The sequence below is a fragment of the Anas acuta genome, chromosome 32, assembly GCF_963932015.1.
Source record: "Anas acuta chromosome 32, bAnaAcu1.1, whole genome shotgun sequence".
In the NCBI taxonomy this organism is placed as follows: domain Eukaryota; kingdom Metazoa; phylum Chordata; class Aves; order Anseriformes; family Anatidae; genus Anas; species Anas acuta.
The window spans coordinates 1,207,875-1,226,536 of NC_089010.1; the positions used below are offsets into that span (position 1 = coordinate 1,207,875).

General features: G+C 49.4%; 1 protein-coding gene across 9 annotated transcripts; it reads right to left on the reverse strand.

Moving 5' to 3' along the window:
- Positions 1–1,226: 1,226 nt before the first annotated feature.
- On the reverse strand, positions 1,227–17,978 carry LPAR2 (lysophosphatidic acid receptor 2). 9 transcript variants are annotated; one of them, XM_068664497.1, is made up of 4 exons: positions 17,698–17,878; positions 7,585–7,684; positions 5,538–6,280; positions 1,227–1,562 (listed from the first exon to the last, which is right to left on the reverse strand). In XM_068664497.1, exons 3-4 carry the CDS (start codon positions 6,268–6,270, stop codon positions 1,261–1,263), a joined length of 1,035 nt encoding a protein of 344 aa, XP_068520598.1. In that variant the 5' UTR covers positions 6,271–6,280; positions 7,585–7,684; positions 17,698–17,878; the 3' UTR covers positions 1,227–1,260. The 9 variants fall into 9 exon arrangements, with proteins under 9 accessions (XP_068520598.1, XP_068520600.1, XP_068520601.1 ...); XM_068664499.1 differs by having other exon boundaries at positions 7,585–7,691; XM_068664500.1 differs by lacking the exon at positions 17,698–17,878 and adding an exon at positions 10,387–10,521 and having other exon boundaries at positions 7,585–7,691.
- Positions 17,979–18,662: the final 684 nt, after the last annotated feature.

Below are 18,662 nucleotides of genomic sequence, written 5' to 3' on the forward strand. Positions count from 1 at the left end.
TTAAAAAAACCCTGAAACTCCAAGTTTAGACTTCAATGCAAATACTCAAAGAGACTGCCTTCTGTTAGCCTCTCCGCTCTCACAAAAACCCATGACTCTAGATTTTGGACTGATGCAGGCACATTCACACCATTAAAAATTTAACTGGGTGAAGGTGAGGGAAACCTGCAAAAAGCATTTACAGTTCCTTGGCCACGAATATTCTTCTGCCAGCAGAGCATCTGCTCTTCGTGGCCTCACAAGAGGGACATCGCGTGTCAGATGCAGCAAATGGATTTGCTCAGAAAACTAGATCCTACTTGCACTGATATTAAATAATACTGCTAACTTCTTATGGTGCTTTGCTGAGAGAAAGACTACATTTGAACAGACTTAACACATTATTGGCACAGTCGAATATTAAGGTACAAACTGCACATGGAAGCCTAAGGCAAAAATACTGATTGCCTTGGAATCTAACCTAAACCTGTCCCAAAGGGCTTTCAGTGAGTAGAAAGATGGCTTAATGGGAACATGACTCACTCCACATTTATGAATAGGCAATGAACTTGTGCATACCACATGGTATCACTTAGCAGAACACAAACACAACTGCAGTTAGTTACAGCACCACTCTCCATTTTAGGGAGGAATTAGGTGCTCTTAAGACATCCTCCAGCAGCCCAGAATACTTTGAAATTCAGTAACAGACACTTCGGAAAGCAGGAATCTGCTTCTCAGGAAGCAATTCAAACAGATTCCTCTCTGAAGAGGCTTTAAGAAGAGTACGACGCCTGAAAAGTGTGGAACACAACCCGAATAAGACCCTCTTGGGAAACACTAGGCAGCTCTGTTTAGGAAGCGATGAGTAAAACTGAAGGGCTTTGGGTCTTTGGAGCACGCTACCACCGGAATGACTATTTCTGAAGGCAGTAATACTGAAGTTACCAAGAGAATACTTTCCTTGTGGAGAGATCACACGAGATTCCCGTTGCATACAGCATGCTTCTAGAGGCTGCCAAATTAAATCAACCTTGCTTTAGAAATAGCAGTCTTTAATAACAATACTACTCAAAGTACGTTTGTCCTAAACAACGCACCGTTCAGCAGTTCCTTAAAAGCACCTTGTCCTTTATCGATGACAAGCATTCTATAGAAACATTTATGCTTGAGCACAACAGAGAGGTCTCTACTGCTTTAGAAGCAGGTTGCTCTTAGCCTCTGCTCTTTTTTTTTTTTTTTTAAAAAAATCCAGAAAGTGGCCACCACAGAGCAGCGATGCTAAATAGAGGAGTCCACGGTAAAGTGCCCGTTCTGAGAAAGTGTTCTGCGGTCTGTGGTGTTCAACTTCACCACCGTGGGTGTGTATTTGGAATTCCTATAACAGATGAAGCAGAGGATCCTCCGGAACGTGCTACGCATCTCGTTGTCCCTGTAAGAGTAGACAATAGCGTTTATCAACGAATTGATCTCTGCCAGCAAAAGGACGTATTTCTCCACCGCTAGAACATTGCAGCTCTTGCAGCCCAAGCCATCCAGCAGCAGCACGACTTGTCCTGGAGTCCAGCAGATAACAAAAGCACCTGGGAAGAGAAGAACCCCTGTTAGAGAAAAAAAAAAAAGCAGGTTCCTGGCCCTGCCCAGTCACTCACCACAGGGATGCTCAACTGGTGTTTTACGTAGTGGAAAAATTAAACAGGGAAAGCACCAGTTTCCCCTCTAAATTTTTGCTTCGTGCTTGGGAGGAAGCCTGAGGATTCTGCCACAAACTACTGAAAATGGAGACGTTGCCTTTTCTTCCCCCCTTTCCTCCACCCTGTTCATTCACAGACATTTCCAAGTAGCTTGACTTACCTCTCCCCTCACTGCTTTTACAGAGTGGAGATGAAGTGCTGCTGTGGTTTAACACCGACGGGCAGCCAAGTCCCACACAGCTGCTCCCCCACTCCCCCTCCTCAGCAGGAGGGAGGTGGAAGAAAATAAGGAGGAAATTGGAAAAAATTGGAAAAAACTTGCAGGTTTGATAGGAACAACTTAAAAATCAAAGGAAAACACAAGCCACAGGGAAGCAAAAGGAGGAAAATTATTCTCTACTTCCTATCAGCAAGCAATGCTCAGACATGTCCATGCCTAGCTGGGGAAAACAAAATGCTTTGTGATGAGCGTCCCCTTCTTCTCCCATTACAGTTAGGGAAGAGCCAGAGGAATACAAATCGAACGGAGTCATCCTCACTGTCCCTGCAGCTTACGGGGATTTTGGAAGAGCTGTGGCCAACACTGGGGAGTCCACCCTGCACAACCACGCGCCGAGCGATGGGCTGGCCAACGCGAGGGCTGAGCCGGATGGACTCCACCACGGGTTCAGTCTGTTCTTGCCACCACCTGCCCAGCTCTTGGGCTAATTGCTATTTTGCATGGAGTGGGAGGTGCCTGCAGCTCCTAAATCCTTTTTTTACGGTGGCGGTTTTAACTCTCAGGCTGACGTAAACGGAGCACTCGCCCAGCAGCACGCCGGGAGCTCATGCAGAAGGTCTTGAAGCACGGGAGCTGCACCCTGCTGCGTCTCCTGGGAAGGGGTGGAAGAGAACCAGGCTTGCCGAGAACTTCACAACTACACCCTTTACTGGAAAACATCTGAGACGGGAAAGAACACCAGCCAGAGGAGTCGCACCAAAACGAGAGGCTGAATTCAAAGCTGTCATTAAACGAAACGCCGCGCTGGGGAAGAGCCAGGGGAGCGCATGTAAAGGATCTCCAGGGTTTCTAGAAGTGTTTGGGGATGATTATAGGCAACCGCATCCTGCAACCCTTTTTATTTAAGCAAATTGTGCTCCCAGAAGGTCAGCACAGCAGCCACCACATCTGGGCCAGGCAGCTTTCCCTGCACTTGCGGCCAGCACTCTGCTTTGCCCCCTTTAAAATTAGCAAAGTGATAAAATAGATGCCTGGCTGTCACGAAGGAAGGTCCAACGCTTCTCCTTTAAATCCAGTCAATCCGCAGGAAAGGGACCTGCTTGTTTTGTGACGCAACTTTCTTTTTTGGCCAGGTTTTCAGCATCTGCAATGAAAGCCAGATTCTCCGGAGAGCCCGGCTCCCAGCAGCACTAAGTAAAGCCAGGCGAATATTAAAGATGTGAATCTGAAAGATGGAAGGGGGGGAAAAAGGAGTACCTAGAAAGTTTTAGCTGCTTGCTTTGCTCCTTAAAGGAAACTAAAGCATGCCAAAAAGAAGTCTGAACTCTTAATCATCCCCTTAGCATGGTCACAGCAACTCAGCCCCGTGGTTTACTCATCGGGGGATCCCGTCCTGCTCAACCAGCCTGTGGGAAACTCTCCACCACCTTCCAGATGTACCTTGAACTTTTTATTGATTTCTAGGGCTTCTGAGTGCCCAGGACCTGCAGGATTTTTACGCCGTGGGTACTTTGCCTTGCATGGAGGAGGCATGCAGCCTCCATACCGCACCCTCGGCTTCCTCCAGGCTCCCCAGCAGCTACACCCTCTGATGCATAAGGCGCAAAGCATTCCTCTGAGCAGAGTCCAAGTTTGCAGAAGGCCAGGGAACTAGGGTGGAGAAGGAATTACACCAGGGCTTTCGTGGGGAGAGGGGAAAAAACCCTCTGCAGTCACAAGCACACGCCAGGGCTGAGCTGGAAGGTGTTGGCTCTGGGTTGGGGAATTCCTCCCCTTGTCCCTACCCGCGTGAGTGACCTGTATGAAACAGTCACTTCCTTCCAATACTGCAGGAAAGGGAAAAAGCCCTAGGGTTACGGGAGTCCTAGAGGCCTGAGGAGCTCCTCGCTCTCCCTCGACTTTCCACATGAGTTTCCTCCCTGCTCTGTCCAGCCCCAGCCACCAAATTCCTCGTGAAACCACAGCAGCTTTTCCAAGCCTCCTGTGACCCAAGCTTTACTCACTCGAGGGAGAAGACAAAGGCAGGCAAGCCAAGCCAGGAGTGGGGACAATAAGAGGAACGGGATATCCCAAAACAAGGCGATGCACCAAGCATCAATCGCATTTTTCCTTGTAGCCCAGCACTCCCACTCTGCCAACCCTCTTCCAGAGGAGACTGAAGTGCCATAAAATTAAGCAGCCCTGCTGTTACCATGGGATGACCCCTCGGATAACTTTTCAGGAAGAAACGGAGGAAACAAAGCTTTCCCCTCTGCTCTGGATTGCAGAAAACAAAAAGCAAATTATTCTTCAGCCCCTCTACGCTGCATCAGATCAGCTCCGAGGCAGCCGGAGCTCCCAGCTGTGCACAAGAGATGGCGAGATCGCAAGGCAGGCAAGGAGGCATCCCGCAGAAGGCAGGAACAGGCACAACCCCCCCAGTTTCGGTGCCTGCAAGTTACAACAGGACGCAGCAAGCAGCAGAGTGCCCCCGAGCAGGGACGCACCGAGCAGCAGAGGCTGCTCCTCTCTGCTCCCCCCACTGCCGAGCCCGATGCTGCCAGCAGGAGTTTGCAAGGGAGTAGTCTTTGTTTGCAGCTCCGAGGTTTCCCTGACTGAGCAAATTCTGCACTTATCAGGCAAGATTTACAAGCCAGGGGTTGTGACCGTAAGCCCAGAGTCGAGCCGGGTTGCAGAAAATCCAAACGTGTTGATTTATTTCGCTCTAAAGGAACATTGCTAGCCCAGTAAAATAGATTTTAAAACGCCGTGATCTGCTGATCAGCTCACGAGCACGCCAGCCTGCCTTGTTAGATCCCTAGTATTCCTCAGAGGTGTCCTTCGGAGATACCCACACACTCGCTGCTGTCTGGGGATTGCAGACAGAAGCCTCTGCACAACTTACACAGAGACAAAATGCACAGAACGGTGTTTGGTTAGGTATTGGAGGATGTTAAATAGCTTGGAGAGGCAGAGCCTCAGTGCCAACCACTTCCAGTCCCTGATCTGCTCCTATTTGCACTACAAACCGAACCCAGCCGCTAACTCGCGGGCACTTAGCGCTCTGCTGGAGACCCCAGACCAGGAGCTGAGACGTCCCAGTAATTTATTTACCAGAGCAGACAGACCCAGCACTAGCTGCTTAAAAAAAAAAAAAAATCGGAGCAAAGTTTAGTGCTTTGTGCCAGTAAACAGTCGGAGGAATTTGGACAGAACTCCCTCATTGTCTTCCCCGTCACCTTGTGGTGTCTGCCCCAAACCTCCTTCCATCCTCTAAAGGATGAATCCTTCTTGATAAGGACTGTCTATGGGCTCTAGTGCCGTGCTCCGTGGAAGAGCAGAGGGCTTTTTGCTTGCCCAAAGCACCTGAATGTAGTCAGATATTACAAAAACGACATCAGTAACAGCCCCTTTTCTCTCTGCTAGCCAGAGAAGGGATTTGGGAGCTTGCATTCTCTCCGCCTGCCTGCCCCGACCACGGCTCGCACAAAATTCAGTCCCAAAACCATTGAACTACCCAGCAGCCAAACCCAACCAGCACCCCAGCGGCTTCAGGGAAGCAGAGAGGCAATTCCCAGCCCCTAATGACCCAAACACGTTCACCTGCAGCCCCACAAAACCCAGAATGGAGCATCAGGGCTTCGACTCGAGCAAAGGGGACTTACTTAGGATAATTGTGACCGTCTTGACGAGGCTGATCATGGTCTCCTTGTAGCGGGGGTGGAAGCTGGTGTGCTTGGACATCCGCGTCATCTTCCTCTTCACGTAGATGAAGATGTGCGTGTAGACGACCACCATGATGAGGAAGATGACCAGGTTGGAGATGGCCCAGAAGGTCAGGTAGCTCCTGCTGTAGAGCGGCGCCATGCTGGAGCACTTCTCCAGGGCACAGAGGCAGTGCCAGCCGTAGGACGGGATGAGCCCCAGCAGCAGGGCCGTGACCCAGATGCAGAAGATGAGGATCATCACGCGCTGGTTGGACATCTTGCTGTGCAGCTGCATGGTGAAAACAGTCTGGTGCCTCTCCACCGCGATGGCCAGCAGGTTGACCACCGAGGCCGTCAGGCTGGTGTCCAGCAGGCTCTGACGGATGAACCAGGTCTTCAGGGAGAGCTCGGCGGTCCTGGGCCCCGTGTGGAACATGAGGAACATGTAGGCGATGCCAGCGAAGAGGTCGGCAGCTGCCAAGTTGCCCAGCAGGTAGTAGATGGGGTAGTGGAAGCGGCGGTTGATGATGATGGCGGTGATGACCAGCAGGTTGGTCAGCAGCACGATGACACTCACCGTCAGGCCCAGGGCAACCACCAGGACGTCCTTCGTCCTCCAGTACGTGGTCAGCTCCTTGCGGCTGTTGTTGTAGAAGAACCCCACGGTCTCATTGTAAAAGCAGTGCTTCATCGCTGCTGTCCTGAGGAGGGAGCAGAGTGTCGTTAGCTCATCGTGCCCACACAATTCTTACCAGCCAGGATGCTGAGCATCGCTTTAGTGCCCTTGACGCACACAGAAACAGCCTCAAATACAAGAAAACATTCTGTAAGAGAGAAAAAAAATCACATCTCCTGAGCTGGATCCTCATCTGTCCTCAAAGCCATGCTGAGGATGCAGCGAAACCTTGAACGCTCCCGGCAAATGCCTGCCAGATCTGATAAGAGATTCTCCCTGCCTGCCCCACGCAGCCTCGCAGGGATGACAGACAAAACTATTTTTGTTGTCCCAGATGTCCCGCTTCAGAAATGTGCAAACAAAGCAGCAGCAAAGGAGGTTTTTCACTCAATCGCTAAAAAAACTCTGATGGAGAATGAGCCCCTGCAGCTGGTGCAGTCCCCAGGACTGCTGCTTCTGGTTCATCTCATCTCGCCCAGGGTAGCTTTATCCCTTCAGGGCTGATATAACCTCACCGTTGCTCCTGAAGACCACTACACACAGCATTTGCTGGTCCTTCCAGAGCAGATGAGCGCTCTCCGAAGTCAGAACCAAGAGGAAAAGTACCTAGAGCCGGGCCCAAGGAAGTCAGTGACAGCAAGAAGCCTGCACGTACTGCTGGGTCTGGGTGAGCTGGATCATCAGGAAGAGCTGCAGCACTTCGAGGCTACACAGCAATATGTGGGTCAGCATCCCACGCTTCCAAAACACCAACCAGCAAGTCACCTGTGCAGCAAGCAACTCCCTTTCAGGTCTGGAACAAGGCTGCAATTCAAGACTCATTATACTCGGTGACAATTTGATAGGAAGAGATGTGCAAGTCTCAGGAAGGGCTTTCCACGTTTCTCTGAAGCACTGGGCATTGCTGGGAGCAAGAGCAGGTAAGCCATTTGTCTGGACCGTGACAATAAGTCTTAATTTTCAAAGCTCGTGTGCCTCTCTGACATTTTAACTTCCTGTCCTGTGGGCAACCAAACGCGAGGCAGCACGTTAAGCCGAAAGATGCTTTACATTACAGCTTTAGGGTCAGAATTTAAACCTGGTAATTGACACATCTTTGCCTGTCTGTGGGAAAAAAAGCGACAAACGCAGCACTGTGAACGAACCCAAGGGATGAGAAGCCCAAGCATTACATCCCACAGCAGATATTCGTGTTCCTTTCCTAACCAAGGGCTTGGAAATCTCAAGTCAGGGCTGGCTGCGGTCCCTGCTGGGAAGGGCAGACCCAGCCTGCAGCCTCCTTCCTCCCAGCACCGCGAGGTGCTGAAAAGTGACATCGTTTTTCCTTACCCTCCTGAGCTCTGCTCATGAAGTCACTGGTTCCTGTCCTCTCGTGAGCTCAGCCACTGCTCTCATTTTAGGGAAAGCCTGAGACCATGCAGCAAGAGCGCTATCCTCTCCAGACAGGGAAAAAAAAACAAAAAAAAAGCACACAGTTACCCACTTACAATTCATTTTAATCACCCTGAACCCGCAACAGAGTTCAGGAGTCTTAATTACATCTTCCTCTGCTCTCTTGGCAGCAACCTCCCCGTGTTCCTGGACGCTTCAGCAGCAGCTCCTGGCACAACAGCAACGCTGTCGCTGGTACCAGGGAGGAGAGGTAATCGCGGGCAGGCTGGCTCATTATCACCCACACCGCACCCAGCCCTGCCTGCGCACACCGCCGAGCTGTGCAAACAGGATGACTGGGTCTGGAAAGCCTGCCGTGCTCCTAAATTTCTGATCTCCACTGCCTGGTGGGCTCCTCATCAACCTGCTTCAGCACGTGGCTGCGTCTGCCATGAGATGGGGAAAAAAAAAAAAAAAAAGCATAACTCCGCTTAAAAATCCCATCTCTGCTGCTGAATAGGGAAATATCCTTATAAATGCTGGTGAGGAAAAAGGATGAAGAGAAATCAACCGATCCCATGGGACACGTGGGGCACAATAAAGTAATTCCATCCTTCTTTCAGGATGTTTGGGAGAGCAGCGTGGTCCAAGCTCAGCTCAGGGGGTGAAAGCAACCAAGTAGGTGCTGCCGAGATACCACGTGGAGACTTGGCAGGTCGCTGGTTTGGGTTTCAACAGCAGAAAGCGATGGAAGAATGAGGAAGGGAGGAAAGCTTCAGAACAGGATGAACACAACCACGGTGAATCACAGGCAAGCAGATGCCCACCTGTGCAGGGTGTATCTGGGGAGGCACCGACCACATCTCCACGTGGAAATCATCTAGGTGAAATCCAGGGCTAGGCTGTTCATATTGCAAAAACAGTTTTGAAAGCACAAACCCCAAACCAAAAAGGAAACCACTGCCAAAGTCAGATAAATCACTTTGTTTTTAAGATTACGTACAAGGATTGCCCAGGGAGGAAGGCTGGAAGAACCTGAAGTGGCATCAAAGTTCAAAGCGCCCCATCCACGCTATCCACCCACATAAGCAGGGAGCAAGTTTCAAGGGCCCTTTAATCCCATTCATATTTCTGCTGGGGAGCAGTGTTAAATGCTCCCTCCCTCAGGACACAAGTCTGAAGATCATCATGGCACAGGCGCTTGCCTGTGCACGCTGTAGCACAAAGACAGCTCATACCATAGTTAATTTTAAGAAGCCTTGCAATATCCAAGTGAAATTACATGGCGATGGATCTAGGGTTTTCCTCAGTGATTCCTGAGCAGACACTAAAACAAATGAAATCCAGATTAAACTACCTTTAAACCAGATTAAATCCAGATTAAGCTACCTTTAGTTGCCACTACATTACAGAAACCAACCTGATATGATTCTAGGATTTTGTTGCAGAAAGTTCAGCAGCTATGATGTGCCCCGCCAGCTTCCTGAGTGCTCGCTCCCAAATTGTGAACTTTTTTCACAATTTTTACCCCAACTTCAGTGGTACACAGACAGGGGGAGGGGACTACGGAGCTGCACAAACCCACAAAGGAGCCGTGCTCTGCATGTGGAAAGCAGCAGTGGAGAAAGTCCCTAATCCTAATGACAGTTTTTGAACTGCTTCTGCAGGCAAGACCCAGCTGGAGCACAGCAAGAAGCCGGAGAGCCGCGATCCCTCTGAAAGGTGGCGAGGTCACGAGCTGGACCCCTGCAATTCCACGAGCTGGGTGGGGTAAATGACAGGTAAATGCCTGTGGCAGGCCCTGGGAGCTGGCACACCAGCTCATTGCCACTCTGCAATTAGAAAACTGCCCACGGAGCTTGGCAGCGAGGGCAGACAATGCTGCAAATCAGAATTTAGCAGGCCAGGGGGAAAAGAAACACCCTGCCCACAGCAGCAAGCAGACAGAAAGGCAGGCTGGGGCCATGATGCACAAAGGAGCTGGAGGAGCCTATTGTTCAGTGTCCGAGCAACCCCCATCCGTGGCCTTACCCTCTTTAACGGGATCCTACAAGATTTTCCCCTGGCAGTACTGCTGACTTGGGAAAACAAAACGCTAGCAACATGCTGCAACGACCACAGCGGCCCTTTGAGCAACGCACAGAGCTGTCCTCTGCTCTAACCACACTGCTTCAAACTCGGCTCAAGTCTCTCCCCCTTCGCACCGAGTCTGGCTCTGCAGGCAGTCCCTGGTAGAAACCACTGCTGTGTGAGCACACAAAACGAGTGCAGAATGCCTTTTTCTCCCTGCCTGAGTTTTACACACACACACGCGCGCTCTCCCCTTCTAACTCATGTAATCACTGCTCTGGGCTCACAGTAAACTCAGTTTTTACACAAAGTAAAGGTGCAAGCGTCCTCCCTTCTCCGTTTCCTCCTGCCTGCACAAGTGGAAAATGCTGCTCAGCTCCTCAAGACCTGGGAGGAGGTTTAGCGTTTGGGAACAAGCCACCAGCCATCGATCGCTGCATGGAAACGAACAGGAATGAATGGCTGGTTTTATGTCCCCTCCTCCCCCCAAAAAACCACAATTAGCGTTGATTAAAACAGAACAATGGATATAGAAGCCGGCTTACAGGGACTCTAATCCAATTTGTTTCTACCGGTGTCCACTGCAGGTAAATTTCCTTGGCCAAACGTTCAAACCGCTGCTCCTTTTTCTTTTTGTTGTCATCATTTAAGCCATAAACAAGGTTTTACTCTAAAGAAGAGCGTTCTTACCTGGAAGCACAACCACTGCATCCAAACCTGACATTTAGCACTGGTCCCCCCACCACAGGACACCAGCCCAGCTCTTCAGCAAGGAGATCCCCATCTCGGGAGGACAGAGGATGCTTCCCAAAGCCACAAAAAGCCAAGTGCCTTCTCCAAGCAAAGTTTCGGGCAAAGCTCGCTCCGTGATGGGCTGCGAACCACGGGCTTCTCAAGGCAAGTTTGCGAAAAGCTCTGCGAGCCCAGCCCTCCTTGGGTCCTCCCCTAGGCGGGCCCTTGCGGGAGCCCCGATCCACCCCGCAGCTGTAACCCGAGTCCTTTTCGCTTCTCAGAGGCATTTTCCAAACACCTCCGGTTCTGGAGGAGCTGGCCCGGGGCTGGCTGGAACGAGTCTGCTCCGATCTGCTGCCATCAGCCTGGGGGGGGCAGGAGGAGCAGCGAGGTGTGGGAACGGGCACCCTCTGGTCCTCTTCTCCCCTCGCCCACTGCCCCAAAACCTTTGCAGCGCTGCAGGGTGGCAGATGAACAACCAGGCGTGCTCCTGGGACGATGCGTTGCCTCCGAACCACAAAGTCTTGTGATAGCACAGCGGTAACAAGAACGCGTCTCCAGCGCGCTGCTTAGGCAGGATCTGGTCACCCACATCTGCTGCAGCAGACACTTGCCTCACACCACAAAGGAAGCCTTGATGAACACGAGAACAGGGGCATCAGCTTTTTTTGGTAGGGTGTAAGAGATGTCTTGAGACAGAAGGTAAACCGAGGCACGGGTGGGGAAGAAAATTTACCCCAATTCAGTAAAAAAAAATAAATAAAAAAATAATGCCACTAGTAGAAAAAGTGCTCACATTCCTACTACGTCAAGGACTGTCCAAGATTGTCTTACCTAAGTGCCATACAAATACAGACAGCACACTTCGTGCTACCAAACCGGAGCTGTTTAATTTATGAACAAAACACAAGATTTGCAACACACTCATTTTGATTTACACCTCTTGAAAAGGCCCCAACAATTTCCATTCTGCTCCAATTTCCTCTTCTCCCACCCTCCTCCTCCCATCATCTGTTCCCCAAGGAACAATGTTATCTCCAAACTCAACCCTAATCTACTGCCAGCCAGATACATGGTAGAGCTTGGCAGAGCCGAGTAAGGTTTTGTGAGGCAGGCAGAGATTTACAAAGAGAGCTGAACACAAAAGGGGAAAGAGATAAGGCCAAGGATCCAAGAAATCATTAACAGAAGAGGACAGCCAAGAAGGGGAAGCAAATCAGTATGAGCACTAGCAGAGGATAAGATGGAATGGGGCAAACTGAGATATCAAAGGGGCAACTATGGAGCCCTACAGAAGCTGAAAATGGCACCAAGCTCCCTAAACTCCCCTTCTATTCTGTCTCTATGTCCTGTAGCCACCAAAGGTCAGAATCATGCCAGAAAGCTCACGCAGGCCACAAAAAGACCCTGAAGGAACCGATCATTGTCATCTTCAGACTGGCAACACAAACCACAAGACTGCACCAGGCACAGGGCCTCTCACCAGATTTCTACGTGCACTTTAGAAGCAGCAGAATGCTGCAGGAATGACCCAGGGACCTGTCCTGGAATCGCTGAATTTTAACAGATTTGCTTTCTCATAGCAGGGAACGACCGAGGAACCGAGAAGTCAGGACCTGACACGGGGAGCCAGAAATCCTCGCTGTAGCCAGACCCCTTGGTGATGGATTTATGACAATGTTGTGGGTACAAGAAGTCATTTCAAATGATTTCTATGTGAACCGGCTGAGGTGACACAGGGCTGATCCTCCACCTTCCCCCCAAGGAATTTCTTAGCCATTTGGTTGCACGATGGCTTTAGGACCAAAGAGGCAAGTGCAAGCTGGAATAAAGGATCCCCCCCACATCCCCAACCCTTCCTTCGGTCTGCTCCAGCCCTCATGCTGCCAGCAGTGGGTTTAAGCCTCTGATCCAACTGCCACAACACAGAACGAGAAGCAGAACCCAGTTTGGGGCAACCCTTTGGCAGCAGAGGCATCAAGACAGCGCAACCCCCACGCTTCTGCTGCTGAACGGGATGGCAGCGGGCTTTCAGGTTAAACTGGCACTCACCGAGCGCTCTGGAGGCGATGTTCTCATAAACAATCCAACACCCAGAGCAAGCAGGAAAGCGGCCCAGCATAACTGGTTTCAACTGAAGTGTCAACAATCCGCCACAATAGCCCAGCACGTCAGACAGACCCAGCAGGTTCGCAGCACCGAGGGCTGACAAAGGGTCAGGAGCACGTTTGCAGTTCTGGCCCCACACACGCCAGATCCAGGACAAAGGGGGGGGTACAAGAAACGCCAGGTTGGATCAGGCCAGGGCTTGTGTAAGCCTGTCACAGACAGTGTCTGCTTTCATATGGAGGTGAAGGAATATTTCGGACCTTAACAGCATTTTTTTTAATTTTTTTTTTATTTTTTTCTATTTATAAAGAAAAAATAACTTTGTTGCGTAACAGTAAAACAGGGAGTCTATTTTCAGATCTGGGGGATATTTAACAGACAAATTTATTGCGTGTCTCTAACCTGGCTGACTAAACCCTGCACAAGCTCACCTTCCAGGTTGCTCCCTCCAAAATCAAGCACACCCGAAAGCTTCACGCCAGCTTTTGCAGCTGTGCAACTGCTTCAGGACTGAGCTCAGGCATCTCCCAGCAAAAAACATGCTGGAGTGAGCACAAGCAGGACCAAGGAGACCAGACACCCATCACACCCAGCCCCTCTGTAACCCCCTTTCTCCTCCCATCGCTCTGGGAGTTTTCCTGTTTTTCCCCATCCAGAAGGGGCTCTCAGAGCCTTGTGCAGCCTCTCGCCACCAGCAGAAAGGCCACTGGAGCACAGTAACCTGATCTCGATGCAGCCTGCAGATCCGATCACATCCTGGTGCCCAGCAGAGAACCGGTAGAGAAACGTTTCCCTCCCCGTTACTACACTTCTGTTTTTTTCAAAGCAGAGTTAATTGCTTTTGGAGATTTTGCATTTTCAAACAGACTTCAAGCCAAGCTTTTTCTTTGAGCCTCATAGCTGCGACCGCTCCTGTTGATGACAATCTGAAGGTTTTTTTCCCCCTCCTCTTTTCTGTGACCCCTCTCCTGGAATCCCTGGAATGTTAAAAACCTCCTGGAAGGAGCATTCCCCCTTTTCCCTCAGCCCCCCCAGCAGCTCTCTGCAGAGAACCAGTTCCTCAAATCAATACCTCCAAGTCCCAACTGGCCCAGAGATTCCCAAACTCGGTGAGGAGCACTCCCTGGAGTGCAACAAAACCACCCCACGGTTCCTACAGCTTCAGCTCACAGCCACATCTTTCGCTGGGAAGCAGCGCGTGCATCGGCCTTAGAAATGCAGGAATTTCATAACACCCACTGCTGCTGAAATGCTGCCAACTCCGAGGTGGAGCAGAGCCGTGGTTGCAAGCCTGCAGCATCAAAGAACAGTTTTCAACAAAGGTGTGGGAAAAAAAAAAAAGCAGTGCCCACACCAGGAATTTTCTTTCACTCTGGCAAGTTTACAATCAATTGCTGCAGGACAAGTCACAGCGAACCAAGAAAATTCTCCTCCTCCTTCCACCTCCCTGAGGTTTGCCCTGGCTGTGTTTTGATATTTCAAATCAGGGCATTTCTATAGCATAGGCAACACCTTAAATTTACACGGGGAGATCTCCGAAGCAAAACATAGCGCTGGACCTTGCCACATTTGCCTTGTTAAGCAAGATGGAGAAAGAGCAGCCTGGATATTCTCTCAAATGCGCCTGGGTCCTGGCAAAACATCCCCCTTACCTTCGCCAGGTAACTATCCTGGAAATGGGTTTTGTGCACGTAGGGCTAGCCTCCTCCTGCCTGCAAGTTACTGCCTGTTCGAGCCCTCTCCAAGATGCAAACATTTGCTCTGCAGCAGTGGAGAGAAACCAGGGCAGGGAGGGAAGAGAGGGTTATTTGCAGTGGTGTTTTGTTTGGAGTCGGGATGGTCTAGGGGCCCCTCTGCTGCTGCTCCTCCTAATTCACACAGGAAGAAGGAGATTATCCTGCGCAGAGACAAGCAAGGCTGAAGGCAGAAGCAGCAGTTCAGAGCAAGAATAGCTTGGCCCCTGCATGATGTCACATCATTAGAAGCCACAGCGAGGTTAAAATCGAGTCAGGATGCTGTGTTTATGGAGCAGGACTCGGCCTCATCTTCGCCCAAAGATAATTTCGTCTGGCGCTTCGCGCTATTGTCAATAAAAACAGAGCTGGGTGGAAATTCCCTCCCCGTGAGCCACACGCAGGCAGCCCCCAGCTCAGCCTCCTCTTGCAAGGAGGCTGCGCCCTGCCTTGCTCTGAACCCCGACCTTGGCTGGCACCCAGCAGGATGAAGCCTCCCGGTTTAGTTGGCACTCGCCAGAAGAGTCAGGGAACTTTACAGGCGCTCCAGCTCCGCATGCCTCAGCCTTTGCTTTTACAGGGATTATTTCTGAAAACCCACTTCCCCCGTGTCTCCACTTGGGTTCATGTCGGATGCCTGCAGCTTATGGCTGGAGAGTCATAAAAAGCATTTAACATGCCTTTCTGCTTAAGTCTGGAGAGGAAAAAAAAAAAAAAAAAAAACACAAAACCAATCCAGAAAAGCCTCCAGCTAGAGAACAAGCAGATGCAGCACAACTGCAGCTTTATCTCAAGCAAGAGCATCAGGGACTGACACATAGCTACTACCCCCAGCAAGGAAAGGGAGAATCCGCCTCTTCAAAGACGTGTGGCTTCCTCCTGCGAGCTAGCCTTTGGGGTAGTTTTGGTCAAAATGAATCCTTGGTGAAGGCAACGTGGCTTTTCCCCAGTTCAGTGAAGGTTTCAGATCACTCCAAGGATATTTAATTATGCCCACAGTTGCCTTGTCAATGCACTGAACCATGCCACCGCATCTTGCGTTTCTTACGGATCAGTTCCCACAAGAGTGAGGTCATGCACAGATTGCAACAGCCCTACTTTTATAAATAAAATAAAGTGCAAGTTCGTGACCCTTTTGGTGCCCAGACGACTTGGCAAGTGCAGCTGCTAACACCTGAAAATGAACACCGTAAGCAAAGGAGCCCAACACCGATCATTTTAATTTTATGGGGTTCCCACAAATAGTTGTCCAGCAGTGGAGGACCAGCAAAGTGGATGCTACGATGCAAAGTCCCCTTTGTTGGTGCATCAGGAGCTCGATAATCAGCAGCTCCCTCTGCTAGCAGCCCAGAGCAGCCCTCATTAGGACAGATCCTGACCTGATCACTTTTGGTGGCATTTTTCTAATTGTATAAAGCCTTTAGCTTTTAAGCACTTTTCTAATGGAAGATTACTTCCAGTCTTGCTCCCGTGCCTTTTTCTGTTGCGAAGGCTTCAAAAGCAACAAGAAAGTTAAAGGAACATTTATCTTGCAGCAAGAACTAAGTCGTTCTTGTAAAGGGCACAGGAAGCCTGCAGGTTCCATCTGTTAAATAGATTTATACTGAGAAATAAACTGGCTTCAAGAGAGTTTTATAAGATACCTACAGAAATGACTGCCTCTAGGGCCTCGGATGCCAAGTATCTGAAACCCACTGTAGAAGCAAGGCTTGAATTACAGCTCTACAAGTCTTTTTTTAAAATAAATGATAGGGGAAAGCAGCCAGTGCCCTGAAAGGACTCTAGCCACAAGCTGTGGGCCTGGATGGATGGACATTGATTTGGTTTAGCTCATCCTAAGCTTTCTGTTGCACATGCTTTTCGTGAACGTCCCAAGATGCGTGATGCCTGCAGGTATGTCTGTACTGCAATACAAAGGAAGGGATGGAAGCACGCTGTCTCGACGCCTTTTAGCAAAAACTCTCAAAAAAGCAAGAACATCCCAAAACATCCCGGGGCAGAGGGAGAGAGAGAAGAAAATAAAAGCTGTTTGTCTCCAGCAGCATGAACTCCCAGCAAGAGGTGCAGAGCAGCTCACTTTTCACTACCTCATCTGCCCAGCGCTCTGCTGCATCCAATCTGCTAATTAATTGTTGGAAGACAGCTTTTAATAATAAAACAAGAAAGCGGTGATGCTGACGTGTCTTATACCCTGCAGTACTCCAGATGTGTTAAAGCTATAGATAGAAATCATTTCATTCACCATGAAATAACAAAAAAAAATAAAAAATGACACAGCTCTCCTGCCGTGAGACATTCTGTTGTAATGCAAGACAACAAAACAGCTTCAAAGAAGGAATTAAAAATAAATTTTGTACCTACTGGTGACTGCTGGAATAGCAAGGCAGACCAGAATAACCTACACTGATCTTTAGCTACAACTGGGCAAGGAAGCATCCTGCACAAGGGTAACTTAGAGCTTCTCACCCTAAAGGAATGAAACCTCCCATCCAAATATAACAGACCCCAAACACAACCCCGAGTTGTGTCTGAGCTAGCCTCAGGAAGACGGCAGAGGTGCTGCTTTATAAATAGCTTCACACAGCAACCCCAGCTCGACTCACAGATTCGCAGGAAGACGTTTGCTATCTGGTCACAGGAACACTCAGTGACAGTTTATCTGCTTGGAAGCATTCACCCCGCATGCTCTCAGGGCATATTGCACATGCACACGACACAGACTGCTAAATTTTGGCACGCTTTAAGTCCCCGTGCCCCAGTGACTCCTCTCAAAGCAGGCAGCAGGTGAGCCGCAAGGAGAACCCAACTGATAAATCAGTTTCTTGTCCCACCACCTTGTATTTGGGTGGCTAAAATAAAACAAAAACTGTCTCATTTTACACTTGAAGAAGGGTAACCAGTTAATCAAACACTGATATATTTCTTACCCTTAGAAAACAGATTGTGAAGCATAAAAGCTGCCAGAAGAAGAAAAAAAAAAAAAAAAAAAAAAAAACACAAACAAACTGCTTCTGGGAAACCAGCAGCAACCCCCCAAACCACCCATATTCCCCCCATCACAGCCCCAGGCCCTGTCTTCATGCTCTAGGGTCACTCTTACACATGCAAAGACAGAGTGTCAAGGTTCAAAAGGTAACACCTGCGAAGGAAGCCTCTTTTCAGCTAATTAAATGGCCTGAACTATCTTTTATTTCCTTTATTTTTTTTTCCCAAAGATTCTCCTGCTGGGGGTAACTTTAAGAAATATCTCACACGTGTGCTTTAATCTCCATTTAGCCTCTCCAATTAGGCAACGAGAAGCAACGCCACCAAACGAAAGTTAAAACGGAAAATGAAGAAACAGTTAAAGAAGGAAAAGAGGAGATCAAGAATGGGACCAAAGCCTTGAGCTCCCTAAAAAAAAAAAAAAAAAATTTGCTTTGCTCACCTTTGCTTTGTTGGAACACCATAAAGGTAAATCCCTCAGCAGTATTCACTGGAAAAACCTGAAAACTCTTAAAAGTTGTAGCACTTGCAGGTTTATTTGCTTTGGGCTTTTTAGGAGGATAAAGGTAAGTTGAGGAGCTCCTTTATTGGAGGGCAGGAAGTCTGGGGGAGATCTGCTGAGTTTGAGACGCGCTCTCATGTAGCCTGCTCGCAATTAAACACTCAGTGATTAGCAAATGACAAACTCCAAGGGGCTTCTCCTAGAAAAGGGCATCTCCACTCCCTGCCTAAAATTAACTGGGGCTGCAATTTCCCTAATTGAATTCAGAGGGCACCATACGCAGCCCAGCTGCGATCCCTGTTTGGGGAGTCCTGGGGCCTTTGACCTGCTCAGTGAGGGAATGGAATAATTGGAGGGAAAAAAAAAAAAAAAAGAAAAAAAAAGAAAAAAAAAGCTTGAAATAGATTGGTTTTGCTGATTAAAAAATAAACAAATGAGGAAATTGCTCTGGTTTCGTGCTATCAGCTGCATGGCAAATGTGCTGCGATGTGGCAGCTCCACAAGGTGCTGCTGTGAGAACAGCTGGCTGCAGGCAACGTTAGGAGCTGACAGGAGGTTTTAAAGAGTTTCCCTGCTCCAGCTTTGTAGTAGGAATGAGGAAAAAAGATGATGAGGTGGTTCCTTGTCAGCATTTCCCAGGACTGGTGCCTGTCCCTTGCCATACGTACGTGGGGCTGAGGTTCCTTTGAAGTGAAGATAGAGTCAAGGAGGGGGGAGAACACGAGGAAATGATGTTTCCCCTCCCTGCCAAGCTTGTTTGAAATTCAGCACTTCGCTTTCCAAACCAAACTGTGTGAGCTGTGGCTGGGTGACAGAAAATCCCCATCCTAAGCAGGAGGAGAGAGGTTTCTGCTGCTGCGTCCAAGCTCTCCCCGTGTGAGTGAGACCTGGCAGCCGTACAGCTC